General features: G+C 40.1%; 1 protein-coding gene across 1 annotated transcript; it reads left to right on the top strand.

Moving 5' to 3' along the window:
• The first annotated feature begins 453 nt into the window (after positions 1-453).
• LOC133477442 (insulin-like growth factor-binding protein 4) lies at positions 454-27,898 on the top strand. Its single transcript, XM_061772206.1, has 4 exons — positions 454-1,306; positions 18,268-18,431; positions 21,807-21,932; positions 25,659-27,898. Exons 1-4 carry the CDS (start codon positions 949-951, stop codon positions 25,794-25,796), a joined length of 786 nt encoding a protein of 261 aa, XP_061628190.1. The 5' UTR covers positions 454-948; the 3' UTR covers positions 25,797-27,898.

The following is a 27,898-nucleotide window of genomic DNA, read 5'->3' as shown; positions in this document are numbered from 1 at the left end:
CAAGAGCCCACAGATCAGAACATGTGGCCTCGGGCATGGCAAAGTGAGATTTGCGCATTCTTGCGAACAAACATGAGCACACACATTTGCTGCTGTTATGGTCTCACAGGTAAATTAGGGGTCTGTACGACCTGTTTGTTCTGGGTCCCAGTCATTTTGTTAAGGTCATGATGAGAGTTGCATTTGGAAACAGCAATTCTGCCATTTCCTTCACTGTGCAGTCAAGGTTGAGAAAAGAACAAGGGAGAGAGAGAGTAAGATTGTGTTTGTGAGTCGGAGAGAGAGAGAGAGAGAGAGAGAGAGAGAGAGAGAGAGAGAGAGAGAGAGAGAGAAGAGCTTTAGTCTGGCTTTTCTCTGCTGAGCCTTTCAGCTCCTCTCTCACTGTAAAAAGAGGCGTGTCCACAGACCAGTATAAAGTCCAAAGAGAACCACTCAAGTTGAGCCATTCTCAGGCGCCAGTTCTTTGCACTGCACACCAGCAAGAGGAGAGAGTACAGTTGTTATTCAAAACACTACCTTTTGATGATTTTACAGCTAGACACTGGGAGAGCTGATTTTTGGGGCGTTTCAGCAGAAAGTGACAAGACTCTGGACTTGAAGAACGGGCTCACCTGAACACGCTGGTGGATATTCGTTTTAACACAACAAAACCTAGCTCTTATCATCACTTCATCCGCTAGCTGAGCAGAGCAAGAGCAAGCTTCTATTTCAATGCTGTTCCATTGAATCAGTGGGACAGAGAAGCAGTACAGACGAGGCATTGTGTCCCTGCAATTGAAACACCAACCAGCTGAAAATATCATAGACCATCCTGGACAAAAGGTTTCTCGCAACTCCCGTCCCCTTGTTGGGCTCCAGTCTGCTGTTTTGAATTAGAAAAGTGATCAAAAGCTGCACACCACTCCGGAGCCTAAGGTGACCGGTGCAAAGGATTCCGTGCAGGCTGCCATGGTGCGTGAGGGTGGTGTGGCGGTGGCTGCATCCTACTGGGGCCTGTGGGCTTTTGCCACTTTGATGCTAGTGGCACTATGCTTGTCCGACCAGGCCATCCGCTGCCCAGTGTGCTCTGAGGAGAGGCTAGCCAGCTGTCAACTGCCGGAAAACTGTGAGGAGACGGTGCGGGAGCCCGGCTGTGGCTGCTGCCCCACGTGTGCCCTGCCTAAAGGGGCACACTGTGGTGTCTACTCGCCGCGATGTGGTACTGGCCTGCGCTGCTACCCGCCACAGGGCATTGAGAGACCGCTGCACTCGCTCATGCACGGCCAGGGGGTGTGCATCGATGAGAGAGAGGTGGAGGAAAACTCAGGTGAGCTTCTTCACATGATGTCTTTCCTATCAAGAGCGATGATCTGGGCTGGCACTTTGCGGACCCACTGCTGGACGTGAAGGTTACCTGCGAGTGCTTTAAGATGTGTTGTTTACGCTGATCTTAGCTACAGCCCGCACAGCAGCTCCTCCTGCATGGCCTGTTGTCCCCCAGCTGTCTTGCAGCCACTTGCTGTGAAAGGGGCCCTGCAGCAGGATCCAAAGCAGAGCGCTGTGGTTATAGCTGGTCTAGGCGTGTATGCGCCAGGAGCTCGTATTGGAGACCTCTGCTGCTCGAGCGTGCGCTCTGTGTGACCTTTTGACCGACAAGTTATAGTTGTCAAAATATGCATTGATGATTAAAAGGTGTGTGTGTGTGTGTGCCTTAGCTAAATCACGCCAAAGTCTGAGATCCTGAGGTTGTGCAGCCAGTGAAAAGCATTGTGGTGGTTGTGGGAATGTGAGAGTCTACGCCTGTGTGTGTGTGTGTGTGTGTGTTTGTGCTGCGAGGAGGCAATAAAAGCTGCCGTATCAAAAGACTGTAATGGAGTGCGGCCAGTCTGGGGCTAATAGAACTCTCTGCAATCAGTAATTCACTTGGTGCTTTTTCATTCCTCATCCTCCCGCCGCTACACATCCAAATTTGCGTCTCTCCTTGACCTCTCCATCACAAACCTCTGGACAAAGTTCCTGTTCTCCGCTTTGTTGTTGTTGTTGTTGTAGTACTGCATACAATTAGGTCTGTTTTTAGTTTTTCACCACGGGATGCCTTATCTGCGTATCACGTTCCAGTTCACTGGACTTTAACTTCTCCCTACTGATGTAATTGTGTCAACTCTTTCTGTCAGTCTTCTTCTATTCTAAACAAATATAGTGGTGTTGCTTTCCGTTATTTTGTGGGAGGGAATTGTTATTAGGTCTCACGGACGTGGTTCATTTATTTGATGAAGACAATCCACATAATGATCCCGTGTTGCTTGAATAAACTGATAAAGGCACGGGCACTTGGCTCCTGCCAGAACAACAAAGAGTTGGATCAGTCATTACAAAACTCCCAGGACACTCTTCTGCAGTGCAGCATCTGTTTCCACTGCCCCCCCCCCCCACACACCCCGCCCCCAAGCCCTAACAAGCCTTCGAATACATCGCCCACCGCGTCCAGCTCCTGCAGGAGGATGAGCTCATCAGCACTCTTTCTGCCAGAGCTGAAATGAGAGCCTTCTGCTCTCCGTGCAGGGCCAGCATAGGTTAGGCCAGCACATAGCGTGACTAAATGGAATCAGAAAGACGAGGAAAGCTGCGTAGAGCATGATAAAAAAGAGGAGGGCTGTCCTAGCACTGACCAGATTCGGAATTTCTACAAGACCGACCGCGTTACTGGAAATTGTACAACCCCAATTCCAATGAAGTTGGGAGATTGTGTTAAACATAAATATAAACAGAATACAATCATTTCCAAATCATGTTCAATTGAATACACTACGAATTTAATGTTCAAACTGATTAACTTTATTGTTTCTAGCAAATAATCATTAACTTAGAATTTTATGGCTGCAACATGTTCCAAAAAAGCTGGGACAGGCTCATGTTTACCACTGTGTTACATCACCTTTTCTTTTAACAACATTCAATGTGGTTTGGCATTGTCTTGCTGAAATAAGCAGGGGCGTCCATGAAAAAGACGTTGCTTGGATGGCAGCATATGTTTCTCCAAAACCTGTATGTACCTTTCAGCATTAATGGTGCCTTCACAGATGTGTAAGTTACCCATGCCATTGGCACTAACATAGCCCCATACCATCACAGATGCTGGCTTTTGAACTTTGCGTCCATAGCAGTCCGGATGGTTCTTTTCCTCTTTGGCCCGGAGGTGACGACGTCCACAATTTCCAAAAACAATTTGAAATGTGGACTCGTCGGACCACAGAACACTTTTCCACTTTGCATCGGTCCATCTTAGATGAGCTCAGGCCAAGAGAGGCCGGCGGTGTTTCTGGATGTTGTTGATAAATGGCTTTTGCTTTGCATAGTAGAGTTTCAAGTTGCACTTACGGATGTAGCGCCGAACTGTATTTACTGACATTGGTTTTCTGAAGTGTTCCTGAGACCATGTGGTGATATCCTTTGCACATTGATGTCGGTTTTTGATGCAGTGCCGCCTGAGGGATCGAAGGTCACGGGCATTCAATGTTGGTTTTCGGCCTTGCCGCTTACATGAAGTGATTTCTCCAGATTCTCTGAACCTTTTGATGATATTATGGACCGTAGATGATGAAATCCCTAAATTCCTTGCAATTGTACGTTGAGGAACATTGTCCTTAAAGTGTTCGACTATTTTCTCACGCACTTGTTCACAAGGAAGAGAACCTTGCCCCATCTTTGCTTGTGAATGACTGAGCAATTCAGGGAAGCTCCTGTTATACCCAATCATGGCACCCACCTGTTCCCAGTTAGCCTGTTCACCTGTGGGATGTTCCAAACAGGTGCTTGATGAGCATTCCTCAACTTTCTCAGTCTTTTTTGCCACCTGTCCCACTTTTTTGGAACGTGTTGCAACCAATTCTAAGTTAATGATTATTTGCTGAAAACAATCAAGTTTATCATTTTGAACATTAAATATCTTGTTTTTGTAGCGTATTCAATTAAATATAGGTTGAACATGATTTGTAAATCATTGTATTCTTCTTTTATTTATGTTTAACACAACGTCCCAACTTCATTGGAATTGGGGTTGTACATGATGGGGTTTGAACTCATTGTTCAAGGCAAAGCGTTCATTTGCGAAGTTCAAAAGTTTTTTTTTGATGTTCTGAAATCTGACCACTTAGTTCTATTCGGCTCCATCCTTCTTATTGCCTTCTTATTTCTTCTTATTGGTGAAATGTGCCCAATACACAGTAAATCAATTGTTCTGGGCAGCAACTCAGATCCACTGCACAAAAATGATTGATATAATTCATAGCAGCAATAAAAAAGCACAGGAGTAAAGTGAAAAGCAACTGTAGTCAGAAGTAGCAGATTTCCTGGATGCATTATTAAACAAGGGGGTAAATCTTCTGAATACGTGACTGACACGGCCTCACTCTTAGCAAAAGTGAACACGCTGGATAAAAATAGAAGAGGGTTTTTAAAATCCAAGAAAATTCCCTATGAAGGAATCTGTGATAGGAGCAGGTCTCAATAGCCGACTGAACAGAATTGTGAGTGGCCAGGGTCAAAGGAGCATATTTGTATCTGAAAGATGTTGACCATCAATTTGTAATTTCCACCACGTTTCCATTGTAACCACCTCCCAAGCACCATATGCTATCCTGTATCAAGGTTTAAGACAGATTTAGTGATATCGTCCCCTTCTTTGAAAGCCCATCTAACCTAATACTCAAAATAAGTCATTGTGCGTGTGTGTGTGTGTGTTGGCATCTGGTGCAACATTCCTATCAAATCTTCACCGGTATGACATACAATTTCTTTCTTTTGTGAAAAACAAAACAATATTATTGACAAATGGATCCAGCTGTAAGGCATGACAAGCTGAGAGTCTTCAGGAAAAAGATTAGTCTTTTATCTTACAAAAAAACCCCATGTTTTAGAAATAGTGATGTTAAACTTGTTCATTGTCTTGATATTAATTGAGGATTTTATAAATGCCTCTCGGATGTACCTTAGTGTTGTGTATTTGCTCACTTGGAGCTCCGCAGTGCATTTGTACAGCTGTGTCTCTAATGCAGGAGTAAACGTGATCAGCTACTTGCTGTCCTTGTGTGCACAGGGACCCCCTTGTAGTGCTGCAGCCGAGAGATCCACAAACAATCCAACAATGAACTTTCTGAAAGACAGTGAATCCACGGGGTTGCAGACATGAACCTATTTGCTTGCACCAAAAACAATGCAGTGAAAAGAGACGATCATTACAACACAAATGAAATACATTGAGCCGTTTATCACATTCTTAACACTTAGTAGTACTTCACTTTCCTTTTATTTTATAGTTAAATTAGAACTTACAGGTACATGCAAAAATTAAGAATGTAAAAAGTAAATAAATCAAAAAAAAAACTTTGCCTTTGACCTAAATGACAACTTCCTTTACTCATAGTACATCGTAGGTGACTGTAAATACATTAATTACATCACGGTAATCTTTTTTTTTTTCTCCTCGATGAATAAGAAGATTTTTTATAGAACGCAGAGGAAAGTGTAAATCCCAGAGGAAACTAAATATGGGGAAAAAAACTCACACTGGTTTGTTTTCACCTCATTCTGATCCAAAAGATTTTTGTTGGGAAGAAAATGTTTTTTTGTGATTATAGTCTGTCTGGAAGACTTCTTATTCCGTATTTGTATTCGGCTAATCGTCGTCACAGAATTTCATTTGGAATATTGGATGCCAAGGCTACTGAGTTGTTTTTAATTAATGGTATAGAACAGCCAGAAATGTGCTGATGCGACTAAGATTAAGCAGTTTACATTCATCTTCACTTTCTGTGATCCTTGCTCAGTTCGGTCATTTTCAGCATCCTAAAAAGACATTTGAAGTTGAAAAAAAAAATCCTGTACAATGACGGCATGTGTCTACTGATTCTTTTCAGATGTACTGTATGGCTTCTTGTGGAATAAATCAACAACCTAGCACATAAACTATCCCTGCCCTGCTCTTGGTGGATTCCTGGCTAAAAACACATTCTACACCTGGCTATCTGTTTTGGCATCAGCTGGAACACTGGGAAGTGGCCAGAGCAGCATGTTGCAATGTAACAGCAAGTTTTTTCCTTTTGGGAAATTTCTGTTGATTTACTATTCTGTTTTGGCTTTAGCTAATGAAGAGAACTCCCTGCTTTTGCTGCATTTTTACAGCGCACAGTAATTTTATTGAAGACTGTTGTTACAATTGCTTTCGACTTGGGCCAGGCTGTGTTGAGAGTGGATTGTTGCTTTGGGCGAGATTTGATGTTGACTCTGAAAAAGGCGTTTCCATTTCCTTGAAGAAAGTCTGGGTGACTTGAACTCCTTGCCATATAATTAACAAAAAACAAACAAACAAAAAAAGAATCATTGTTTGTGCTACAAAACCTCTGTACATGCAACATGTAACTAGTTGTTCCCATCCTTACATGAGAAATATTAACTTTTCCCCCTTTATTTAGCCTAATTCTTTTTGGCTTGACAAGTGTTGTTTATTTATGGGGACTTTAAGCCCATGTGAGAAACGATGTGCAACGTAATATCCATCATTTGTACCTGTTTTCCTTCACCACGATGGATTTTGACAGATTTGAGATTGCCACTGAAGTGAAGCCTGTCAGCTTTGATTTGGGGTTCAACAGAAATATCGCATTGACTATTAAAGAGTTGCAGCCATCACTTCACATATCCCTGAATAATTTGTAAACCTTCAAAAATATTGAAAAGACTAAACTTAAGAAACACCTTTATTGAGCTTTGTATAAATGCAGAGGGCTTCAAATGTCTTCACCGTAATGGAATGAGGTTCTTTGAAGATGAAACCAAGATTAAGTTGGACCACACTGAAGGGAACAGGAAAAAAAAGAGAAGTGTAGTGAAAAAACTGAAAAGCTCATGATGATCCAAAGCAAACCACACCATATTTTAACTATGGCAGAGGTAGGTCTAGTGCCCATTATAAATACATCCATTCATGCCATTCAGAGTTTTAAACACTTGTAAAAATGGGACATGAAAGTTGTTTGAAGCTGGAACCATGTAAAACAACTCCATGACAGTGAAGTGGTTCACTTGCCTGACTTCTGTGCCGCCAGGCAGTGTGGCTTCAGTTCTCACTCAGTGTGAATTGTTGTCTGTCTGTATGTGCCTTGTGATTGGGTGTAATCTGCTTTTTTCCTGATGTTAGCTGAGCAAGGATCCAGCTCCCCACTACCCTGGATAGAATATGCAGTATAGAAAATGGATAGATGCATACTTAAGATGACTTAAAACAGAAAATGCCAATTGATGTTTGTAGTCATGCTTTATAATAAAAGCAGAATTCAGAGACTACATTGTATATATTATTGTATGTTTTTCCAATGCATAAACAACATAAACCTGAACTAAGCGCCAGCGACTATTAATCCCTCTGAATCAATAATTGACAGCCATCTTTTGCTGAGACCCTTCTGCAGCAAAATTTTAAAAACTTGATCAAGAAATGCTGAAAAATGTTACATTCCGTACAACTTTACGGAGCCTTGTTTTGAGGGTGTCCGGTTCCTTTATTGACTTCCTCTGAGGGATTTGAGGTGAACCATCACAAAGAGTGCTGATGACTAACATATTCTCAGAAAGCTGACCTTTGACGCATGCCACCGCCGCTAACCTGGGTCATTTGGTTTTAAAACAATAGTCTCGTTATTCGGTCAGATGTATGGAACGCGTCGGGTAGAGGGCTGAAAGAAAACACAGATTGACCTTGCCTTGGCCTTTGACATTTATCTAGTCCCAGATATCATTTGACGTCTGTAGGAATTTTGCTCAAGAAAAAAAAAAAAACATAAAAGCTTGAAGGAAAGTTGTGGCTGGTATGATGACAAAAAAAAAAAAAGATGGAATCCAAGATATGATACCAAACTAATGGGTTCTTCTTCAGATACATGACAATATTGCTTTGAAAAATAGCCATTAATTATGACATTACAGAAAGAAAGTACCAATTTAACTACTCTAACTAATTTGGGACATGCTACCATCTAGGTCTATTTAGATTTACATTTCAAGTGACATATTCCAAACAACTGTTTACTTTCATTGAACACAGCATGCATGTGCAGACGCTCAAATTGCACGTAAGAAACTCCCAAAGTGTCAACAATGGGCAGCGACAAGTTTTGAAAAAGTAGTGTAAAATCGTGACACATTTTTATATAAGCCAAAAAAAGTAAATTTTTTTCAATAATAACCTTTGAAAACATATACCGTAATTTCCAATGTATAATGCACATTTCCCCCCCCCCCAAAAAAAATATTGTCAAAAGTCAATAGTGCACATTATAAATAGGTTTTGGGGAAAATGGAAAAAAACTTTCCCATTTTATAAATGTATGTCGCCATGTAGAGGTTATCAAAAAGCTGTACACTTTCATTCCAAAATGCCACCCCCACCTAGAGGTTATGAGAAAGGTGTACATTTTCATTATAATATGCCATTGCCACCTAGTGGTTAGGAAAAAGGGGTACATATGACTGCATATATGTACAGTTGTGCTCATAAGTTTACATACCCTGACAGAATTTGTGAAATATTGCTTTTTTTTTTTTTTAAATAATGACTGATGACTGAACAACAACCATCATTCATTTCTTTATGGTTATTTTTTGTCTAATGATAATGCTTTTCTGAAATGCTTCACTGTTTAATTTGAATTCCAATTAAAATAAAATTAAATGTGTTTTGCCGGCCCTTCATGTTTTCTTTAAATAATTGTAGACATCTTACAAATTCTGCCTGGGTAATCAAACATATGAGCACAACTGTGTTTTTCCTCATTTACTAAATAAAACTAGGGCTGTGAATTTCAAAATAAGAGCAAGTAAATTAACAAATAAAATGCTTTACTGCAGAATAATTATTTGAAAAAAACCTAACAAAATACAGATAATACTTCATGTTTTGATCATATGGGTAGAAGCAAAATCATGCATTGTAAAAATGCACTATACATAGGTAGAAGGGTTTTCCAGAGTTTTGAGGTCAACTTTGGGGGTAAGTATTATACATGGGTGCGCATTATACACGAGAAATTACGGTATGTCATCTTTTCAAACATAAATACAAGTGTAAAGTGAATTTCAGAGCATATTATAAAAAAATTGAGAAGTAAGTTAAATTAAATTAAAGTGTGTAATTAAAGTCAAAATTGTACAAAAATAAATTGTGCCACTGACGCATACTCCTGGGTCAGTGGCGAGTTCGGCTTTTGCTACCACAACAACTCGGGCAGCCGTGGCCCAATGGTTAAGATCATCGCCTGCCACCGTGGGGGACCTAGGTTCAAAACCCCGACTGGACCATCCGCCAACATCCCCCGGACTCACGGCTGTGGTGTCCTTGAGCAAGACACTGATACCCCGAAATGCTCCCCGGGCGCTTCAGCTGCCCCCTGCTCCAGTGTGTTCCACTAACATGTGTATGTGTTCACTGTGATGGGTTAAATGCAGAGAACAAATTTTGTGTGCATGCATGCATGTTCATGACAATAAAAGATGATTATTCTTCTTATTCTTCTGAAGCCTGATCCTTGCAACTAGAGTGGCTTCTACTTGCAAGGGCAGAGCCCAGAATATGGGGAAAAACAGGTAAGTAAGTCAAGTAGTCACTGATGGTGTAGTGGTACATTTGCCAGACTTTGGTGTTGGTGTCAGTTCCCACGGAGTGACGGTGTGAATGTGAATGCGAATGGCTGTCAGTGTCTATATGTGTCCAGCGACTGATTGGCGACCAGTTCAGCGTGTAGTCCGCCTTTCACCCCAAGTCAGTTGGGATAGGCTCCTACGCCCCGCGACCCTGAACAGGATAAGCAGTATTGGGAATGGATGCATGGAATAATTTGTTTATACACTACCATAACTTGCATGCATTTTTATGTATACAAATAAAGTTTAGGCAGAAAACTGCCCCCTCTTTCTGAGTAGTTACCATCGGTAATTTGTATGGTGTGATTAGTCAGTTGAGGTTGTCAATATTTCCAGATGGATGCGGAAATGTATGTAAATTCAGAACGATTTCAACATCTTAACAATTTGTTTTAGAAACAGTACATATATGTAGATCCACTTTGATCTATAAATTGCACACGTGTAAATAATAATAATAAAAAAACAGATTCATAATACTGGTGAAATTGCAATTGTTTTTGTTAAGAAATTTCTGATTGCTCATATGATTTGCAACAACATTTGCAACAAGATAATTATCAATAAATCTGAATATTTTCCAAATGTACTTGCACCAAAACAATTGGAAAATTTTGAAATAGTCGTTACTTATAGCTTATTAAGTCATGAATATGGCGGCACGGTGACCGACTGGTTAGAGCGTCAGCCTCACAGTTCTGAAGACCGGGGTTCAATCCCCGGCCCCGCCTGTGTGGAGTTAGCATGTTCTCCCCGTGCCTGCGTGGGTTCTCTCCGGGCACTCCGGTTTCCTCCCACATCCCAAAAACATGCATGAATTGGAGACTCTAAATTGCCCGAAGGTGTGAATGTGAGTGCGAATGGTTGTTTGTTTGTATGTGCCCTGCGATTGGCTGGCAACCAGTTCAGGGTGTACCCCGCCTCCTGCCCGATGATAGCTGGGATAGGCTCCAGCACGCCCGCGACCCTAGTGAGGAGAAGCGGCTCAGAAAATGGATGGATGGATGGATGCTTTGCAAAATAACTCCTTTCCTCCAGGTAGGACCTGAACCATTTAAGGACTGTTCCATTTAGTCCTACCCATGTTTCCAACCTTTTCATATTATATATATAGTATATTATGATCTACCGTATCAAAAGCCGCTCTGAGGTCCAACAAGACCATAATTGACACCTTTCCCGAGTCAGTATTCAACCATATATCATTTAGCACTTTGATAAGAGCAGATTCTGTACTATGATGAGTTCGGAACCGGATTGAAATTTGTCAAAAAGTCCATTTAAGTTCAAGAAATTGCTGAAATGATTAAAAATAACTTTCTCAACAATCTTGATTATGAAAGGGAGATTTGAGATGGGTTTACAGCTTGCTAACATGGAAGCGTGCAGTGTTCTATTTTTTTTTAGAAGAGGCTTAACTACAGCTACTTTAAGAGCTTTAGGAAATTCGCCTGTCTGAAGTGAGCAATTGATTATTTGCTGCAAATCAGCTAGCATAGACTTCGCAATAGCTTTGAAAAAGTCAGATGGTATTGAGTCAAGACAGCTCGTTGAGGGTTTCAGCTGCTGAACCGTTTTCTCTACAGTTTTATGGTCAACTCTATCAAATTCCGGCACGGTGACTGACTGGTTAGAGCGTCTGCCTCACAGTTCTGAGGACCGGGGTTCAATCCCCGGCCCCACCTGTGTGGAGTTTACATGTTCTCCCCGTGCCTGCGTGGGTTTTCTCCGGGCACTCCGGTTTCCTCCCACATCCCATAAACATGCGTGGTAGGTTGATTGAAGTCTCTAAATTGCCCCGAGGTGTGAATGTGAGTGCAAATGGTTGTTTGTTTCTATGTGCCCTGCGATTGGCTGGCAACCAGTTCAGGGTGTACCCCGCTTCCTGCTCGATGATGGCTGGTATAGGCTCCAGCACGCCCGCGACCCTAGTGAGGAGAAGCGGCTCAGAAAATGGATGTATTGATTGATGTATCAAATTCTGACATGGTAAGAGAGTTTTTCCTGGGTGCCTTCAGATGAAGTATGATTTTATCATTTTACTGATTTGTGCTAATATTTAACCTGATGGATTGCATTTTTTCACTAAAATAACAAGCAAATTCAAAGTCAAATCGCATTCCTATTTGTGGACGGGGAGACATCCTGTGAGGACATGCAACAACTAACCAATAGGACAGGATGAGAGAAGACAGGAAAGGACATGGTAGGATGGGATGTGGGAAATGAGCAAAGCAGTGGTACTGATGAGTGGTGCAGTGGAATGCTTATAATAGTGTCTAAGCACCTGTAAGAACCTGTGAGTTGATATCTTAATACAACCTGTGTTATTATTAGTTGTCCCAGCAGAAGCAATTAAAGCCTATAGCGTTTCTATGGAACTCATTAGTGAATAAACACCATATCACATGCATGTTAGTCAACTGGTGTATGGAGTTGCTGTGCTGGCACACTGACGAAGGGCGCAAAGGAGAGGGCCTCAGCCATCCCGTGGGGGACCCAGTATATATATATATATATATATATATATACACACACACAGTGGGTACGGGAAGTATTCAGACCCTCTTAAATTTTTTAGTCTTTGCTATATTGCAGCCATTTGCTAAAATCATTTAAGTTTTTTTTTTTCCTCATTAATGTACGCACAGCACCCCATATTGACAGAAACAATTGGAGTTGTTGAGATTTTTGCAGATAAATAAAAAACAAAACAAAAAAAAACAAAACAAAAAAAACCCTTAACTATCACACAGCCACACAGTATTCAGACCCTTTGCTCAGTATTTAGGAGAAGCAGCCTTTTGAGCTAATACAGCCATGAGTCTTTTTGGGAATGATGCAACAAGTTTTCATACCTGGATGTGGGAATCCTCTCCCATTCCTCCTTGCAGATTATCTCCAGTTCTGTCAGGTTGGATGGTGAATGTTGGTGGACAGCCATTTTCAGGTCTCTCAAGAGATGCTCAATTGGGTTTAAGTCAGGGCTCTGGGTGACCCATTCAAGAACAGTCACGGAGTTGTTGTGAAGCCACTCCTTCGTTATTTTAGCTGTGTGCTTAGGGTCATTGTCTTGTTGGAAGGTGAATCTTCGGCCCAGTCTGAGGTCCTGAGCACTCTGGAGAAGGTTTTCATCCAGGATATCCCTGTACTTGGCAGCATTCATCTTTCCTTCGATTGCAACCAGTCGTCCTGTCCCTGCAGCTGGAAAACACCCCCACAGCATGATGTTGCCACCACCATGCTTTACTGTTGGGACTGTATTGAACAGGTGATGAGCAGTGCCTTATTTTCTCCACACATACCGATTAGAATTAAAGCCAAAAAGTTCTATCTTGGTCTCATCAGACCATCCATCCATCCATCCATCCATTTTCTGAGCTGCTTATCCTCACAGGGGTCGCTGGAGTGCTGGAGCCTATCCCAGCTATCTTCAGGCAGGAGGCGGGGTACACCCTAAAGCGGTTGGCAGCCAATCGCGGGGCACATATAAACAAACAACCATTCGCACTCACATTCACACCTACGGGCAATTTAGAGTCTTCAATGAACCTACCATGCATGTTTTTGGGATGTGGGAGGAAACCGGAGAGCCCGTAGAAAACCCACGCAGGCACGGGGAGAACATGCAAACTCCACACAGGCAGGGCTGGGATTGAACGCCGGTCCTCAGAACTGTGAGGCAGACGCTCTAACCAGTCGTCCACCGTGCCGCCCTCATCAGACCAGAGAATCTTATTTCTCACCATCTTGGAGTCCTTCAGGTGTTTTTAAACTCCATTCGGGGTTTCATGTGTCTTGCACTGAGGAGAGGCTTCCATCGGGCCACGCTGCCATAAAACCCCGACTGGTGGAGGGCTGCAGTGATGGTTGACTTTCTCGAACTTTCTCCTGTCTCCCGACAGCATCTCTGGAGCTCAGCCACAGTGATCTTTGGGTTCTTCTTTACCTCTCTCACCAAGGCTTTTCTCCCCCGATTGCTCAGTTTGGTCTGACGGTCATCTCTAGGAAGGGTTCTGGTCATCCCAAACGTCTTCCATTTCAGGATTATGGAGGCCACTGTGCTCTTAGGAACCTTAAGTGCAGCAGAATTTTTTTGTAACCTTGGCCAGATCTGTGCCTTGCCACAATTCTGTCTCTGAGCTTTTCAGGCAGTTCCTTTGACCTCATGATTCTCATTTGCTCTGACAATCACTGTGAGCTGTAAGGTCTTATATAGACAGGTGTGAGGCTTTCCTAATCAAGTCCAATCAGTATAATCAGACACAGCTGGACTCCAAAGAAGGTGTAGAACCATTTTAAGGATGATCAGAAGAAATGGACAGCACTCGAGTTAAATATGAGTGTCACAGCAAAGGGTCTGAATACTTATGGCTGTGTGATATTTCAGTTTTTCTTTTTTAATACATCGGCAAAAATTTAAACAATTCTGTTCTTTGTGTACAATACATTAATGAGGAAAGAATGTACTTAAATGATTGTAGCAAATGGCTGCAAGATAACAAAGAGGAAGACATTTAAGGGGCTCTGAATACTTTCCGTACCCACTGTATATATATAATCATATCTTATAATGTATATCATAATGGTTGTTTGTTGTCTTACTTGAGGGTCTCCAACTACCAAAGACAAATTCCCTGTGTGTTTTCAACATACTTGGCCAATAAAGATGTTTCTGATTCTAATGTTACACTTGTGTTCCCAAATAATGGTTGTAGAACATAATTTTCTGGACTTGTATGAGAAATTTCAAGTCAATCAGTGGAATTGACAGAGGGGCTCTCTGCTTTGCAGCAATTCATTGTTGTGTATTGCTCCACAAGCATGCCCATAATAAATAAAAACTGTGACCAGCAGAGTGCTGAAAAGATTTGTGCTGACTTGACTTCACCTCATTTATGAAGGCATCTTGGGTAAGATAGAGTTCCTCCTTAGATGTAGTACAACTGTTCATCTAAATTTGAATGTTATAACATGTACCCATGGGTGCATGTTTAAATCATAAAATTTTAGATTTCAATGTGATTAAGGTAAATACCATGCAATTGCAGTGTTGATTTAAAGTGGGAATAGAATTGAGTATACATTTTTATGTAGAATTTTTTAATTTTTACATTTTTAATAATGTTATACAAAATAGTTTTTTCTTTACATTACTTTGTTACAATTGCTGACAAAAGACAAAACAATTGTAATGAGAAATGTACTCTTTACAAAAGTTTTCATTCAAATCTGGTAGAAATATTCAATTGAAAATAAACCACATCAAGCTTCTTTTAAAGTTCTATGAATATAATATATAATGTGTCCACGTACCCAGTAAATTATTTTAATTGAAACTTTGGCAAATGTAATAATAAAAATGTAAACAATCAAATAATAATAATAATAATAATATCACCTTATGCAATTTCATTTCAATTTCAAAATAATAATGTAGTAATTATCTTATTGTAATAATGATGCATTAAAGAGTATCAAAAAAGAGAAGATCGCATTATCCTAATACAAGTGAGTCATAAAGTCAAGAGGTGTTGACTTCCTACAAGAAAAACTGTATTTGAAGCAACAAACAAGACATCTCACTCTTGACCCACTCCCATATCACATTGTTCTATCCAGAAAGAGCGCATGCAATCGGAAGTATGACCAGACAAAATAGGAGAATTAACAACTTTGGATGAAGGAAACAGCTAAAAAATGCTGGCGCTCGGGGTAGGAAGTGCTGATGAGCGAAGATTAAAAGCAGCGAGACTAGGAAGAAACAGAAACGACAAAACACAATTCCCCAGACACGCCAAGAAAGACAGTTTAGAAAATCGCATTCCTTCACACCAGTGGTTCTCAAACTTTTTACACCAAGTACCACCTCCAAAAATACTTGGCTCTCCAAGTACCACCATAATGACCAACATTAAAATAAGTAACATTGTCTGCCTAAGTATTCATAAAAAATGATGCAGCCAGCACACCCGTGACCCGTGTGAGTACAAGCAGTTCAGAAAATGGATGGATGGATGCAACTATATTTATCATTGGACATTAACACTGCGCTTAAATATAGGGAAAGACAACAAATACTGTACGATTGATCCCACTGAAATCTATTGCCCTTTGACTTCAGTTACATGCAAATTGTATTCAGATAAATGTTTAAAAACAAACAGTTATACAAGATTAAATGCAAACGTACTGTATTGTAATAAAATGTTAAATACAACTGAACTGTACTTAAAAAATGTAACAGTCAACGTGTATATAACACCATGGACTTCTAACATTGACATAACCAGTAAAAACTAAGACTACATATAATTTGTTTCAAAAAGATCCAAGGCAAAATGACCATGCAAAGAGTTAGCAGGCAACAGAAACGCCCTCTCTTTCTCTTTGCCAACAGTGTTTAACTGGATGCCTGGCAGGGACTTTGCAAATCTACAGATTTGATAGTTTAGCCTGCTTTGATTCCAGTGCTAATCTATAAAATACCACAGGTAATAAGCTAGAAGAACAAAACATTGCCAAGCTTCACAAGCCACAGGTGAAATGAGCATGAATGTGTGCACAGAGAGGAGCACATACACAGCAGTGCCCACTTATGACAGTGCAAATACCCTTTAACGACCTCCATCTGCAGGGATGTAGGATGAAGAGGGAGGGGACATTTCCTCAGGAAGCAGAAGGCATACAGAACTAAGTATACAGAGTTGAACCTGGTACCGGCCACAATATGGGTGCTATCATTTAAACTACCGAATACATTGTGGCATTGCTGCAGATATTATGAAGGATCGGGGCAAGGGACCATAGTATCACAAACTGGGCTTGATATTAACACCCGCCAACCCACTTATAGCTGTCCTGTCTTTAGTTATCTTCTTTAGTTAGTTTTATTTAGTTATGTTTTCACTGTATCTCTGTTTTGTTTTTTCTGTCACTTCCCTTTAAAACTTTGTTCTGTCCGACTGAAATTTTCAAAATAAATCCATCAGAATACAAGAACCACAATGGCATCTTACAAACTCCACTGTGGCACAGTAAAACTGTTCTGGCATAAAGGTACGGTGGCCTGGAAGTGCAAAACAATAAAACAAATGGTGAAACACTTTTACAGTTCAGAAAACAGATTAACAAAAGCCAAAACAGTTTCATTCTTCGAAATCCCACGCCCTTTCTCGGCAAGACCCGCCCCGCTTCAACATGATTGGCTCTTGCATCGCGGCAAGGGTAGGCTACGCAGATGTAATGAGATGTCCGTCCCAAATATAATTAAAAAAAAAAACAACAAAGAAATTTGTTATGGTTAGGATTAGGACTAGGGTTCCCAAATAGCGATTATATATATGGAGGCCCTGAACATTGTGCCTGTATTGACGTTTGATGCTCTATATACAATATATTGTACTTGATCACATTTCTTAAAACATCAAAAGATAGATTAAGAGTTAAGGAAGAAGTAGGTTGTTAAAGAGAGAGGATGCTGGCGAGAATTAAAGGGAAAGTCTGGATGTTTGAAAGGAAGCTGCCGGCGCCATTCATTTGAACGTACATTCTGGTCACAAACATTGCTTTTTCATGCACAGACACATTATACATTATGAATATATCTTAGTATTGATGTAAAACAACATTTGATGCATTACATGCTATTTATGGTCCGATTTATGGCTTGAGCCGAGGCCGAGCGGCGGCGCGGCTCGCAAACCCGGAAATGTATTTACACCGTATGGGAAAGCTTCTGTACATTTTGATTGAATGTAAACTGGGACGTGAAGACACCGTGCAACAGAGATGATAATTTTGAATCGCGTCAAAACCAGTGGCCGACCGATCCGCCGCTCAAAGAAGCAGTTGCCAAAGCACGCACACTGCGCCATAGTTCAGTCTGGTTCGGCGGCAGTGCTCGGTGTGCGCCAGCCTTAACCACCAGAATCCTAACCTTAACTCATCCTAAACTGCCTTAACCCCAACCCAAGTTCTAAACCTAACCATAATAAAAAATATATATATTTTAAAACATTTTTTTACAAATGTGATACATATTTGGGATGGACATCTTGTTACATCTGCGGAGCCTACCCTTCCCGCGATGCAGGAGCCAATCATGTTGAAGCGGGGCGGGTCTTGCTGAGAAAGAGCGTGGGATTTCTAAGAATGTCTGTGAAATGGGACGTTCCCTTTCTGGGTTTTCCCAATTGTTCATTCATTTCGTCTTTTGTCAAAGTGTTTGTGCTTTTGTTCATGTGTTTTATGAAATGTCAAAGTTTTTTTGTTTTTTGTTCATTTGTTTTCTGAAATGTAAATGTATCCAGAATCAGTGATAAATGAGAATAACTTTATTACATGTAGTTTTCTCAAGTGCTTCGACATGTTTTATCGAATGCGGAAGTTGGTAGCGCATAAACCCTGTTATCCAAAAACAAATTGCGGCTAATGAAAATGCTGAGTGGCTAGTAACTCTGGGAAACAACTAGCCACAGTGGCTGGTGAGCAAAAAAAGTTAATGTCAAGCCATTCACACATATCACAACAGGAGGACAGTAAATTTGACATTTGTCTGATTGATTGAATTGTCTTATTTCTTGTTGCCTTCAGTGATGGAACGGCAGGATGAAATCATCCCTGAGCACCCAAACATCAGCAATATCCGTTGCAGTCCACAAGACAAGCGCTGCATACAGAAGACTCTGGCCCGACACCCGCTCAAATCCACAAATCAGAGAAGCAACACAGCGAGGGAGGAGGCCAAGGCAGCGCTGGTGAGCAAAAGCATCATTTAAGCAAGTTCAGAGAATAACTCACTTAGTTCATCTCTAAGAGCAGGGATTCCCAAATTGGGGCGCGCGAGTGACTTCTAGGGAGTGCACGAGATGAAAAGTGAAATGTTGGTGAGGTACTGTACAATAATTACTCATTTACACCAAAAACTGAAAACGGGGTAATTGATAGGTGAGACACAAAGTTGATTTGATAAATCACGAAGGAGGACAGGAACAGACATCCACCCATGTTTTCAACAAACTGATTTAACAGTAGACCATGTCTAATGCCGTTTTCACTATCCATGTGGTGATATCATTTTGTGCAATGAGAGAAAATAATCATACATCTTGCCTGCCCTCCAGGCCCAGGTGTTTAAAAATGTACACATAAAAGTACCGCTAACACACAGGTGTCAAACGCAAGGCCCGGGGGCCAAATCTGTCCCGCCAAGTCTTTTCACGTGGCCCGCGAAAGCAAATCATTTGTGTCAACTTCCATGATTCTTGCTCAAATTCTCATAAAATAATAATAATAAATAGTATCGTTGAGACATTGCAAGCATTTTCTGCTTAAAGTAACTTGAACAATAGTTGATCAAACTATTATCCTTGACTTCTGATTTCAAAACTAGGTATCCATCAATTTGTTGTGTGTATGTAATAATATTATGAGGCGACTAAACATTTATAGGGTTTCACAGTCAACGGCCCTCTGAGGGAAACCGTGACTACATTGTGGCCCGTGACAAAAATTAGTTTGACACACCTGCTTCAACATCTCAATATATTGAGGAATAGCGGTGTCAGAATTAAATCAGATAATTGGACAAAATTTACTCGAGAGACAAAAATTGTGTTTTCAGGTGAATAGACATTTTTTTTGTTACGCTGTCACCTGAGAAAGCAGTTTGTTAATGTAAGTCAGAAGGCCCTTACATTTTTATTTATTCTAAATTGGCAGTCTCAGTCGCATTAAGGCTTTGGATGTAAAACAAACAAACAAACAAACTAAGTAACTAACTAACTAACTAACTAACTAACTAACCAACGAACCTATCGGACTTTACATCTTAAGGAATAGCAGGAGAGGGCTTGACTCACACTGAATATGTGTGAGTGCTAAATCCTAAAGCGATAGAAGTAGCATATATGATCAGAGAGAGAGAGAAAAGCATAAAAGTTATATATGATTCCCGCTTCAAATAACAGTTTTCAGTTTAAATTTCCACTACTAACATTATGTTCAGATCATTTTACACTTGAGACTATGTGAGTCCCAGGATGCACATATCTGGAAACAATAAGTCCATGCAACTTATCGTCACGGAGTACAGATACAGTAATCCTCCGCTGTATGACGGTTGTTGCTTCGCGTTCCCGCTATATTGCAGCTTTTTATTGTACAATCCATTCTTCTTGCGCTCTCTCAATATATTATGTTTCAGCCTGCCACAATAGCAAATTTTTTAGGACGATACATTTTCCCAAAAACTATTACGATAAACGATAGTACCATTGATGTTTTTTTTTTTGTTTTTTTTTAGGCCACTGATGAAATGATATTCTAGAGCATATAGTATTGTACATCCTTTTTAAGAGCAATTAACTTTTAATTCTAAAGAACATTCAACATTGGCATTGTAATGTAGAACAATAAATAAAATATCTTAGATAAATCAATCAATCAGACTCAGACTCTGCATTGGACTTAAACAAATATTAAACATTTGTCACAGAGCTGGGATAGGCTCCAGCACGCCCGCGACCGTAGTGAGGATAAGCAGTGCAGAAAATGGATGGATGGATGGCACAGAGGTATAGAGTCATTACCTCACTAAAGAGACCCAAAAAATTTCTTAAAGCCTGCCAAATTTGAATGAATTTAAAAAAAAAAAAAAAAAAAAACACCTTGTAGCTACTCGAAAGCATTTAAGCTTTGTCACTGTTTTTAAATCAGATGCCATACATTTTAATATCGCTGTTATTTTGTCGTCTTTATTTTCATTTATTGCACTTTATAATTTCTCATTTCTGCTGCCTCTTGGCTTATTTTTTTTTTAAATCTTCCAATAAGCTTTTACCTGGTTAAATAAAGAATAAATAAAATGTAAAATAAGGCCCGCCCTCGAGCTGTTGGACTGTGGCGGTCGTCGACCGTCACCTGTCAATCAAATGACGCTGAAAATGAGTTCGCTAAAGTCACTGCCTGAGTATTGATAACGTGTGCAAACTTTCCCATATGTGTGTGTGCGTGTGTTATGTGGGGAACACACACACACACACACATAACACTGCGCTGACGTTGTAACCATGTTGCAGCGGTCGAGTGAGGTCTAGTTCCAGCCCTTAGCTCGCTAGGTTGTTAGCTCACAGGCAAATAAATGTAATAAAAAGTTACCTTTCCGTTTGTCCCTGTTGTGTGCATCTACAGAGCAAAGGCCGTTTTGCCAGCGGCTTGCTGCGTCGTGTGCTACCACAGGAATGAAAAGTTATTGAGTCCAGAAACAATTCCTGCTGTACTGTGCCTCCGATTGCCCGGCACCAAGACAGGATTCATACTTTTGAGTCGCTGCTTGTGGAAGCGCTTCACCGACACACGCACACAAATGTACGGCGGGGCTTAAACCATGCGTCTACGGACGCAGATTAAATATGCTGCATGAGTCCCTGCTAATTTTTGTGCGTCTCGGACGCGGGCCGCACATCAAATGAGGTCCCTGACTAATAGTGTGTAACTTTTTAGCAATCTAGTGAAGCTCTGTCGGAAACTTAAAGGGGTACATGATTGTGAAAAGCTAAGCGACGAAGCTGCGGCTCCAGTAGATTTCGATTCGTCCGAAGCGCACGGGTCCGCTTATAAATTATCCATAATACTTTATTTCAGAAAGTAACTTATGATTGTCAGCTCCTGAATTTCAATAAAGGTTTACTTTGACATCAACACTTTGGCTTCTATTTTCATGACCAGCTTTAATAAGACGTGACGAGTGGCCAGGCGGGTTAGGCTGGATTTTCTCTCGTCAAATTCTCACATCTCTTCAAACAAAATGAGTTCTGATTGGATCTCGTCTCTGGCAGGCATGACGCACATGAATATAGAAAGAAATGTATATGTGAAAAGGAAAGGAAAGAAAGGAACAAAACACCCATTGAGTTAAAAGAATAAAGTGTGACTGCTGGTATATCCAAAATTTAATTTAATTTCACACATCCTTTGTTTTTTATGGGGCACTTCATTGCATTATGGAACAATTGTGTTCATTTGATTGTCACAGACATAATTTATGAAGCAACTGCCAAGGATATGGATGAGAATGAGCACAATTGTTTTGTTTTGTACACAATCTTCACTGACAATGATGTCCCCCTTAGGCTCCATGTCGTGCTGAGCTCCAGAGAGCACTGGACAGATTGGCATCGAATTCCCGCACTCATGATGATCTCTTCACAATTCCAATTCCGAACTGTGACAAGAATGGAGATTTCCACACTAAACAGGTCTGTTACATGAAGCACACAATGCCTGGCTGTTACTAATCTAATGGAAATGAGAGGCTGATGTTTATATGTCAAGTATAGTTCATTTCAAACTACATCAGCAGTCTTTGAGCCAGAATACAAAACATGCCTGCAGCAGATTAAATATTGCATTATGAGTGCAAAATCAACAAAAATGTGTCCAAGTAGACACTCCTTTGAGATCACCAAGGCCTTCTTTTTTTTTTTTTTTTTTTTTTTTAATAGCTCACATGCAAAATGATTTACTTTCCTGTCAGAAAGGATGAGCTGAACAGGGCATGTAAAATGCATTCTACTCAACTGCTCACGACATTGCAATAACAGATACTATTAGATTCTGCCACAATTTCGACAGGCAAGACAATACAGGTGATGAGTGTGAGAGAGAGAGAGAGAGAGAGAGAGAGAGAGAGAGAGAGAGAGAGAGAGAGTCAATGCAACAGCTTTAAAAAAATGTTTTAGACTCAAATAAAGTCCAATTTCTCAAAGACTACAAAGAACTTGTGCTCATGTTGGTATTAAATGCAGAACTGCACGTAGACAGCGACTATTTGTTAACTACTAGAGAGAAACTAGAGATAAGATTGCTATGAGTTTTGCATGCAATCACAGCAAAGCCCTAAAAAATGCACGTTCTCACCAGACTGACATAATGATTGTGCAATATGGTGAAAGTATCCCCGTCTGCAGAAATTTGCAGAAATCTGTTGACTGTTAGAAACTGCGATAAAAAGTATTGGGAAGGTAAGCTCATGTCATGAGGGACAACTAAGAACATTTTATGGACGAGTTGCAGACTTTTAATTAGCCTTTATAGGCCAAAATATTTTGAAAATGTTTTATCTATGTTGTATTGTGGGAAGCACAGACATTTATAAGCAACAAAATAATAGATTTCGAGTGATCTATGCCAAATAAAACTAATACACCAACAAGTTAAAAAAAATAAAAATAAATAAATAATCAATTTTCCTTGTTGCCTAGATGAGTCGCAAATTATTACATTTTGTTAGAACAATAGTTTTATCAGTTTTGAAGACCCTGCACTCGAAGGTACTTGGGGTCAAAGACCTTGTCATTCCATTTTGGTTGTCAGCACTCCACCACTTACAAACTAATGATTTTCCTCACTGCTAAACAATAATTGCTGTGCTGGGGTACACTGTGATCTGCTAAAGTTTGGTACTTACATCCATTTTGTGTGTGTCTTATTTCTTTGTGAACAGGATTTTTCATTTTACTGCCAACAGTACGAACCTGGTGAATTTATGATTTAATGTATGAATCTACATGTATGTTCCATCCAATAAGGTTGTTAATACATTAAAAGCTAATTTAGAATGTAAATGTAATTGGAAATGTTTTATAGTGATTATAATATATGAAATATGAATAAAAACTGACCATCATGAGTTTGAACATGCTTTAGGTTTTGAGGATTAAAGAGTTGCGTCACAAATTAAATAGAACAAATCATCTGTCCATTACAGCGATGGAAATATTCACAATCCTTTTGGATGTGTTGATATCAGTCAAGAAGGCTCAATAATAGACTAATAGACCCAGGAAGCGGTTAGGGTGCACAAATACTTTATTCGCCTTGCAACCCACACCAGTGCTAGTGACAGCAACATTTTTAGTCAAGTTGAACACATTTGTGAGTGGTTTGAGTAAATGCAGGAATGCAGCCCGAATTTTTTTTGGTCCACCTTCAAGTGAACTCTCTGAAGCCATTCCTTCCTGGCATGAGTAAAAACTAAACAAAAAAAGAAAGTTCACATACAGTCCACTTGTTTTGGTGGCTGTTTAAGGACAATAACAGAAGAAGACAGAGTGGAACTACCATGTTTCATACTTGTTTTTGTACAACCCCAATTCCAATGAAGTTGGCATGTTGTCTTAAACATAAATAAAAACAGAATACAATGATTTGCAAATCATGTTCGACCTATATTTAATTGAATACACTACAAAGACAAGATATTTAATGTTCAAACTGAAAAACTTAATTTTTTTTAGCAAATAATCATTAACTTAGAATTTTATGGCTGCAACACGTTTCAAAAAAGCTGGGACAGGGTCATGTTTACCACTGTGTTACATCACACAGTTTTCTTTTTCTTTTAACAAGATTCAATAAATGTTTGGGAACTGAGGACACTAATTGTTGAAGCTTTGTAGGTGGAATTCTTTCCCATTCTTGCTTGATGTACAGCTTTAACTGTTCAACAGTCCGGGGTCTCCATTGTCGAATTTAACGCTTTTTAAATGTGCCACACATTTTCAATGGGAGACAGGTCTGGATTGCAGGCAGGCCAGTCTAGTACCCGCACTCTTTTACCACGAAGTGGTAAAGAGTGCGGGTACTAGACTGACAGAATGTGATTTGGCATTGTCTTGCTGAAATAAGCAGCACCACGAAAAAGACCTTGCTTGGATGGCAGCATATGTTTCTCCAAAACCTGTATGTACCTTTCAGCATTAATGGTGCCTTCGCAGATGTGTAAGTTACCCATGCCATTGGCACTAACACAGCCCCAAACTATCACAGATGCTGCCTATTGAATTTTGCGTCCTTAACAGTCCGGATGGTTCTTATCCTCTTTGGCCCAGAGGACACGACGTCCACAATTTCCAAAAACAATTTGAAATGTGGACTCGTCGGACCACAGAACACTTTTCCACTTTGCATCATTTCATCTTAGATGAGGTCGAGCCCAGAGAAGCTGGCAGGGTTTCTGGGTGTTGTTGATAAATGGCTTTTGCTTTGCATAGTAGAGTTTCAAGTTGCATTTACGGATGTAGCGCCGAACTGTATTTACTGACATTGGTTTTCTGAAGTGTTCCTGAGCCCATGTGGTGATGTCCTTTACACATTGATGTCGGTTTTTGATGCAGTGGATCGAAGGGATCGAAGGTCACGGGCATTCAATGTTGGTTTTCGGCCTTGCCGCTTACATGCAATGATTTCTCCAGATTCTCTGAACCTTTTGATGATATTATGGACCGTAGATGATGAAATCCCTAAATTCCTTGCAATTGTACGTTGAGGAACATTGTCCTTAAACTGTTCGACTATTTTCAAACACACTTGTTCACAGAGAGGTGAACCTCGCCCCATCTTTGCTTGTGAATGACTGAGCAATTCAGGGAAGCTCCTTTTATACCCAATCATGGCACCCACCTGTTCCCATTGAGCCTGTTCACCTGTGGGATGTTACAAACAGGTGTTTGATGAGCATTTCTGCTCTTTTTTGCCACCTGTCCCAGATTTTTGGGATGTGTTGCAGCCATAAAATTCTAAGTTAATGATTATTTGCTAAAAAAAAATAAAGTTTATCAGTTTGAACATTAAATATATTGTCTTTGTAGTGTATTCAATTCAATATAGGTTGTACATGATTTGCAAATCATTGTATTCAGTTTTTATTTATGTTTAACACAACATCCCAACTTCATTGGAATTGGGGTTGTATTATCAAAACTAAACTATTAATTTTAGTAACAATATTAGGAAGTCTCACTTCACTCAAATTGGTGTTGTATAATAAACGTAAAGACATCAGCTTGCTAGGCTGTTGCATTCTCTTTGTTAAAGTGACTAAATGGGTAACAAAGAGGAATCTGACACTACATTGCATTTAATCATGTGACACGTCGACAATATTTAAGAAGGTTAAGAATTATTCTAATTTCTGCCCACAGTGCCATCCTGCACGTGATGGCCAGCGAGGAAAGTGCTGGTGTGTGGATCAGAAGACGGGCATGAGGCTGCCGGGCCTGCTAGAGCTGCGAGGGGAACTGGACTGCCACCAGTTCATGACTGCTACTCTGAGGGACTGAAAAGCAAGGGATTCCATTGAGGGTACAGGAGCAGCTTAGTTCTATTGGTGCTTATGAGCGGATCTACGTAAGGAAATGCCCCACAGCCTCACTTCATTTGAGGCCAACAGTACTTGAGCGAGTGCAACAAAAGGAATGAGTTTGAAATTGAAATGAATCTTTTGTTGTTTTTTTGTTTCTGTGTATGTGAGTCTTTTGGGCACTTGTTTCTATGGTGTAAAATTATGACCTGTAGTCATTAGATACTGTACATGCTTTAACAGGTGGCAGTAAAAAATGCACAAAGGGAAATGTTTCATTTTCTCTAGTATTAAGTAGAATAAGATCTAGAAGGCAACCAGAGAATACAAGTCTAGTTCATCCAGTTGACAGCATAAGATATAATTAGTACAAAATGAGAAAAGACCAGGCTCTTCTTCCATTAGTCACCAGATGATTCACTTTCTACAGCATCTCAGCAAATATGAAAAGAGAGCATTTTGAAAAGGCATAACACTAAACTGTTGCTATGTGAGAGTACAGAAAAGATTTGTTTTTTCACCCTATTATAAATCTGCACCCTTGTCTTTAGTGCACTGGTCCCAAAGGACCGGAATATTGTAAATGCGAATAGGATACTCTTTTTTCTCCAGCTGCAGCTAATATGCTATACGACTCAGATATGTGTGCTTTGGTATCTTCTTATGCACACTTTCTTCAGACTATTTGATGTAATACTTTGGCGGTGGGATTTACTGATTGTGCCAACGCATAAACACTTGGAAGACCTTGGAGCAATTATTCAATAAGCTACTCATACAATCATATTGGCCAATGTTGGAAAATACAGGTCCAATGTGTCCTTCACCTGAACACAATCATCATCATCATCATCATCATCATCGTCGTCGTCATCGTCATCGTCATCATTATCTCATCTATAAATCATTTTATCTTCTTTAAGTGTGTGAGAATAGTTTTCAAGGTACCGTATAGGGAAACGTGTTTTTAAAGGGCACTTATTTTTATTCCTCCACCCTTTTCCCATCCCTTTTTGTAGGCCAACATCAACAAAAGTTATAACAGTGAAAAACAAAGGTTTCATTTAACTTCCCCTGGAAGTGAGGAAAACTGCTATAGTATGAAATTTACATTCATCGATATAGTGAATGTACAGTAATCCCTTTTTCTGTACAAAAGAACATGAACGACTATCGCACAGGTTTCTGGAATTTGTGTAAATGTAATGCTTGATTTCCTATGTGCAATTTACGTCTTAACCCTAATTAAGTCAGCCATTATTTCAGACCAAGGAACGATGACAGGTCCTAGTAAAATATCTACATAAAGTAGATTACATGAAATTTGTTTGCTTCTTCATGGTGGCCAATGACACGCTAATAAAATTAGTAAAACAGTATTTTGCTGATATTACCTTGTTAAATCACCATAAGGGGGGCTCACCAAAAGAAAATGACAAGACAGAAGTTGGTTAGAAAGAGAGAGAGAACATTCTGCATCAATTCAGATAGGCAAGGCAATACAGGCAATGAGAGAGCAAGAGAGAGAGAGAGAGAGAGAGAGAGAGAGAAAATCAGTGCAACAATTTTGAAAGACAATAGACCAAATAAAGTCCAATTTCCCAAAGACTACTAATAAAGAACTTGTGTTGATGTTGGTACTGAATGAGGAACTGCACGCAAACAGCGACTATTTCTTAACTACTAAGAGTCGAACACATTGATCTGTCAAACTGCCTTTGTCGTTCAGAAAGCGAACAAGTGGTCTTGGCTTTGATTTTCTGAAGCCATTCTAACGGAATAAACTATGTACTTAAACTGTATGTATCTTGATCTCTAACTTTGCTGTACTCAACTGTAACCCCATTTCTTGACAATAGAATGTGTAGAAAATGAAGTCATGTTTGCATGCATAAAAATCAGCGAGAGGCTAAAAAGTGATCTTGTGTGTCTTGTCCACAACAGGACAGCTATATTCAAACACTGAAGTGATCAGGAATCTGAAAGCGAGTTTTGCTCTGAAATTATTAATTGCATTGTTATTGTTTATTTGATAAAACATGTAAACATTGTAAAGCATTAATTAAAACATTTTCGAAACTA

Source organism: Phyllopteryx taeniolatus, chromosome 4 (assembly GCF_024500385.1).
Source record: "Phyllopteryx taeniolatus isolate TA_2022b chromosome 4, UOR_Ptae_1.2, whole genome shotgun sequence".
NCBI lineage: Eukaryota > Metazoa > Chordata > Actinopteri > Syngnathiformes > Syngnathidae > Phyllopteryx > Phyllopteryx taeniolatus.
Note: the sequence above shows the minus strand (reverse complement) of the source record. Positions and strands in the feature narration are given on the sequence as shown.